We start from the raw sequence: 6000 nt of genomic DNA on the forward strand, positions 1-6000 counted from the left end.
CTGTGATCACTAGGCCTGCAGTGTTTTGGTTTCTTTGAGTAAAGAGTTCACTGACACTGCTGTTGTTGTTTTTTTATTGCTGACCTACTCCTAACTCCGACTCATGACAGAAGACCAGACGAAAACCTATTAATAAACCTAGTGCTTTATTTGTAAAGTGTGTGTGTGTGTGTGTGTGTGTGTGTGTAGCTTTGGGAATTGAAAATACAGGTTCTCGTTGCATATGTAATAGTGTACTGACACTTCCCTGCCCCCCAGTTCAGTGATTATGAGGCTTTGACCAGGAAAGAAACATGACGTTTCAGCAGTGTTACATGTGATCTTGTGGTGGTGCATAGGAAGCTGCCTTGTGCTGAATCAGATCATGGGTCCATCTAGTTCTGTATTGCCTTCACTGACGTCAGAGTTCCCAACAGGGTTTTCTCCCAGCTGTATCTGCAACTGACAGGGATTGAACCTGGGACCCTCTACCTTCTTCTCCATTGTGTTGTGTTTGTGTGATGCATACAGAATTACAGTGGTGCCCCGCAAGACGAATGCCTCGCAAGATGGAAAACCCGCAAGAAAGGGTTTTCCGTTTTCAGAGGTGCTTCGCAGGACGAATTTCTCTATGGGCTTGCTTCGCAAGACGAAAATGTCTTGCGATTTTTGAGGGTTTTTTTCACTCCCCAACCCCTTTTTCTAAAGCGCTAAGCTCCTAATAGCCTTTTAGCAGCTAATCCGCTAATCCCTTAAGCCTTTAATAGCCGTTAATAGCCCTTAAACTGCTAATAGCGCTAATAGCGCTAATCCGCTAATGGGCTCGCTTCGCAAGACGAAAAAACCACAAGACGAAGTGACTCGCGGAACGGATTCTTTTCGTCTTGCGAGGCACCACTGTATTATTATTATTATTATTAGTATTAGTATTAGTATTATTACCCCAGCCACTCTGGGTGGCTTCCAGCAGAATATAAAAACATAATAAAACATCAAACATTAAAAACTTCCCGATACAGTTCCCCTATTAGATACCATTTTGATCACAATCCACCCAAAGGGCCATGGGTGAGTGCATAATCCTTGCAGTGCCTAGTGCACAGCCTGGTGTGTAAAACATGGTTCCACCTCCACGAACGGAAAACCTGCTGGCAGCTTGAGTTTGCTTTGGCAGGGCTCTTTTGTTCAGCGTTTGGAAGCAGTTCTAGTTCGTGGCCATTGTATTTATGAGCTACTTAGCCTTCGCGGAGGCAGGCGATGCCCCAGAGCACTGTGAATTCTTTAAATCTATAAAAAATAAAACCCATTTGCGAAGAATCACACTTCAGGTAGTTAGTGAAGTCTTGCTAAACCCAATATTTAGACTGTCATTTAGAAGCTAAATATAGGATCAGTTAGAATTGGAAGTTCCTTAGGCAAGGCATGTGGTGCCAAGCTAAAGTATTCCCAGGCAAAGCTGCCCAGAGAGTGCCATATAACAGGCACATGCAAAAAGGATAGAATCACAAGGATAAAATACTTTCATCTCCCACATAATTTGATTGGAATGAGTTCTGACTATGGCATAATAGGCTATGTAACATATGCATCCCCTGTGGGAAATGAAGAGAAAATTTGCCAATAATAGTCCTCTCACCAGCAAATGGTGCTGCATTAGCTTTTAACTTTTCTATGTCAGAAAAGAAAAAGTGATGGGAAGGTTATGGATGAGAACTCTTAATATTTCTCAGGTTTTGTTTGCTTTAGGAAGAGGGCACTTTCGGGTTTGCTGTCCTGGGCATTCCAGTACACTCCTGGAAGCCACTTAGACCAGAGGCCAGGATCATGCATCGAGCCCTGTCCCCAATGCCCCCACAACCACTGATTCCACTTCCTCTCTCTGTTTGTTGAATGTCAGTTCTGAAGGGAGGTTCTAACCGTGTTCACATGGCTGTGATTAGAAGCCTCCCAGCAATTGGGAGCCCAGTGACACTGGGGCACAGGCTAGATATTAGGGCTGGGGTTTGCATGCATGCTTCATGTTCACCCAAACACTTGGATAGTGGACCCCCCACTTTCAGACACAAAGCAGGAAGAGAAGGGAAGAGGTTATTTTTAGTTGTAGTGACGCCTTCATGATGCCTCCTCCTCAGATAAGCAGACCAGATGCCCACTTTGTCATTTTTTGAGGTGCCATTCAAATAGGTTTTATTCTCCCATTTTTAAAATCACTCTTTATGTTCTTTTAAAACACTGATAGTTTAAATGTGTCGGTCACCGCTTGTCTTTTTAAAGACATTTTTGTGCTTTTGGAATTGTTTTGTTTTTGTTTATCGGGTATTATTGATTTTGTTTTGCTTTGCTGTGGCATTCTAAGCCCTTGAGATGAGAGGTAGGCTGTATTCCTTCCTGAAAAATCTTTGCATCTCAGTGGTGGGCGGGGCCAGAGACAAGTGCGCAGAGCAAGGGGTGTGACTCTTTTTAAAAAACAACAACAACACGACTGGCATTCCACATTTAGACACACACACCTCCATGTAGGCATGCAAAAGCAGGGGTGGCCTATCCTGTTTTGCCACCTGAGGCAAAATGGGACTGTGCTTTCCCCTGCCCTACCTGCCGTGGCCCCCACCCCTCACTTCTGCAATCACAATAATGCCCCCTGCCCAAATTCAGCAAGAGCCAGAGTGCTCTACAAAGTGTTGCCATGTGTCTTCTCAGTCCCGGGGGTGAAGAAGACGAGTGGCAATGTTGCACTTTGGAACAGCTGCCCCTCGCATTTTGGCGGCGTCAGTAGTAGGGCAATCAGGGTGCCGCCTCTTGTGGTTCTAATGACTGAGGCGGGCGCTACACACTGCCTCATTGGTGAACCAGCCCTGAGCAGGAGGCATTATCACAGCCAGGCAGAGCACATTCCAGCCAGGCAAAAACACTTGAAGAGAGTGGGTCATTGGTGGGTGTAGCCTGGGAAGAGATGGGGTGGCTTAGGGAGAAGGTTTAGACTTATGCCTCTGGAGAGCTGTGTTGCTGACTCATGCAAGCCCAGTCTGTATCTCCTGAAGTAGAGTTTTAATTTTCCCTCGAGGGATTCATATTTTCTAGAGAAGAGAACTTCTGAATATTCTTCCATTGCAACTGAGTCAAGCTGCCTTTTGTTTCCTTTTCAAACTAATGAAATGGGAAAGTTTGTTGTAGTAGACTTGCTGGTTTGGTGCATGTTGACCTCAAGCACAGTGCAAAGGGAGGATGTGGAATGAGATAGTGGCTTACCTGTGGGAAGGAAGAAAAGCTTCCATAGAAAGTTTTCAGAAGCACAGGACTTTGTATTTGCAATTGCGGAGTAGATGTAAACCAACCAACCTATCAATATTTTGACAATGTGAATCATTATGTATTGGAAACAATGCATTGTTCACAAAGGCTACTGATTTTAATTAATCAATAGTATTTTATTTTTCATTTGTTTGTTTGTTTATCCATCTATCTATATAATTGAAAAACCAAAGCCTAAAATGAAAGCGACTCAGAAACATTCAGTGAGCTCAAGCTGGTAGTTAAAATGTCAAATAACATTGGATGTCCTGTTTATATTAAAAAAATAAGAGCAAACTCTTGAATACATTGAAGTAAGAAATTTAGGTTGCTTCTTCATACTGAATATGCTTAATTGCTCTTTTTACCATGTTCTGCCACAGCATTATTGTTATTTAGTAGGACTTAAATACAGTTTAATTGCTAAAACCTGTAAACAGGTTACACAAAATAGACATTAAATTGCTGATAAAATCAGATAAATATTAGATAAGATATACACGTCAAATTTCTTCTGCACGTTTTCCCTGGTTAGCTAACAAGTGGTGCAAGCATATCGAAAGCTATGCTTGGGGGCAGCTGCACTAGGAGCAGATGAAGCTGCCTCTGGTGTGTCTTTCAAGAAAATTGAAGGACAGGCTTTGGCACAGCAGGAGATTCTGCCTTTTGCTGCAGGTACAGAGATCGTGATCCTCCCCCATAACAAACCATCACAAAAGCTGCTTGCGCAGTTGCACAAAGTGAGACAGCCTGTACGTTCAACAGTTCCATATGTAGTCTGCAGGGCACCGAGGGCTCTGTCTTCAACGAGTCTTTAGAAAGAACTGTTGCAAGTTGTAACCTTTTATGGTTCTTTATTTAAGTTGTCAATTTTTATATGGGACAAGCTGTTAAAATTTTATATAGTTTGGTTTTTTATTCCCATTTCACTTTCTTTATCATCATCACAATTCCCCGGCATCAGTCCTGTTTTAGAAGTGTCTCTGCATTTTAGACAGAAGGCTTGCCCGAAATGAATTCGCCACTTAAGAGGGGGTTTAATCCCAGCTACAAATCCAGTCCTCTTTCTCAGCTGGTATAACTTGCGCGACACGTTTATGAAATGCCATAAGCCCTCCTCTCCCTAAGCTATATCTTCTTGCATACTATTACACCTGTTTTTTGATTGCCTCTTCCAGGTCTCTCTTGGACTTCTACACGCTCGCGCAACCCATATACTCTGGCCTCCAGAGCGCTGGCAGAAGTTGCAGCCCAAGCTTCCTCCAGAACGCCAGCTTCTCCAGGATGAGGAGGAATGACCATTTCACATCTGGTGGGAAGCAAGTTATTGACTCTTGAATTAACTGTAGGAAAGGGGCAAGAACAGCCAATAACGGAACTGCCAAATGTGCAGAGTTTCTGCAAGCATACATATATATATATATATATATACACACACACACACACACACACACACACACTATATACTATATATATATATATATATATATATATATATATACTCATGTCTGTAAATCCAAACAGATTTAATTTAATCACATGAAATGGTGTAGCCTTAGTTCTGAAGCAATTGTGTCTTGATTTGAAATTTCAGCTTACTGTCAGCTGTACGGAGCTAGAAATGTTTCATCTATCCCAGTATCACTATAGATGCGAAATGTGTAATTCCCCCCCCCCATTCCATATTTTATTTTCCAGGGGATTTGATATTTTTGTGTGGGGGTGGGGGGTGGGGGCATGGTGCCAGATCTTAAAATGAATATGGATTGTGAAAACATGAAGTCAATCATATAGTTCATTGTTACTGCCAAGACAGAATAAATCATTTTAACATTTTGGATTGCAGAAGAGTTGTTTGTATTGAATGAATGGCATTTCTGGTCCCAAAAAGCCTGTTATACAATCTGTCATAAAAATAAATAAAACAAAATGCATTTTTCATGAAATGCTTTTCCTTCTTTGTGTGTTATTGATTTCATGATTAAATTGAACATGCTTTTGTTTAGCATTAATGTTTCATATAAATACTTCCGATATATCCAGTTGCTGATGGGATAAATACATTCTAAATTGAAATACATTGCAGCCATACTGTAACAGTCACTTTAATCAGCAGTTAAGTATAATCGCAATTGATAATAATTTCTCTGAGAGAATATGAAGAACTGCTTTAATTCTATAAATACCTTTTCTGCTACATATAGTGAAACTTTACAATATTATAAATGAAGGAGGATTAAATGATTTTCATTCACACATAGCATTTACTGTTAGACATCAATTTCTGTATTTGATTTACGTAAAATCATCATTATTTCTGCAGATATATTTGCCTAGCTGAAAAGTAGCATGGCATGTTTGGAACTTTTGCAGTGCAACCCTGCACATGTCTTCTCACAAGTGAGATTTACTTGCAGGTAAGGGTATGTAAGTTTGCAACCTTATTCTCAAAAGGTATGGTTGGATCCAGGCTTGGATTGATTTCATTGGCTCTACTCTTGAGTATGACTATGTTTGGATCCAAACATATGTGGGTTGTATCCAATGTTACTCATACTCTGAGTACATCTATTGAAATTCATGGACATTACAAATGCGGGTGGCCCTGTGGGTTAAACCACGGAGCCTAGGACTTGCTGATCAGAAGGTCAGCGGTTCAAATCCCCGTGACGGGGTGAGCTCTCGTTGCTCGGTCCCTGCTCCTGCCAACCTAGCAGTTCAAAAGCACGT

General features: G+C 41.5%; 1 protein-coding gene across 1 annotated transcript in view; it reads left to right on the forward strand.

Moving 5' to 3' along the window:
* IMMP2L (inner mitochondrial membrane peptidase subunit 2) overlaps positions 1-4708 on the forward strand; it is a 453218-nt gene extending 448510 nt beyond the window's left edge. The window contains exon 6 of the mRNA XM_083400141.1: positions 4449-4708. Coding sequence (XP_083256267.1) covers positions 4449-4568 — 120 coding nt within the window. The 3' untranslated portion in view covers positions 4569-4708. The remainder of the gene's footprint in view (positions 1-4448) is intronic.
* The last annotated feature ends 1292 nt before the right edge of the window (positions 4709-6000 follow it).

This window comes from Podarcis tiliguerta (assembly GCF_965153285.1).
Source record: "Podarcis tiliguerta genome assembly, chromosome: 10".
Taxonomy (NCBI): domain Eukaryota; kingdom Metazoa; phylum Chordata; class Lepidosauria; order Squamata; family Lacertidae; genus Podarcis; species Podarcis tiliguerta.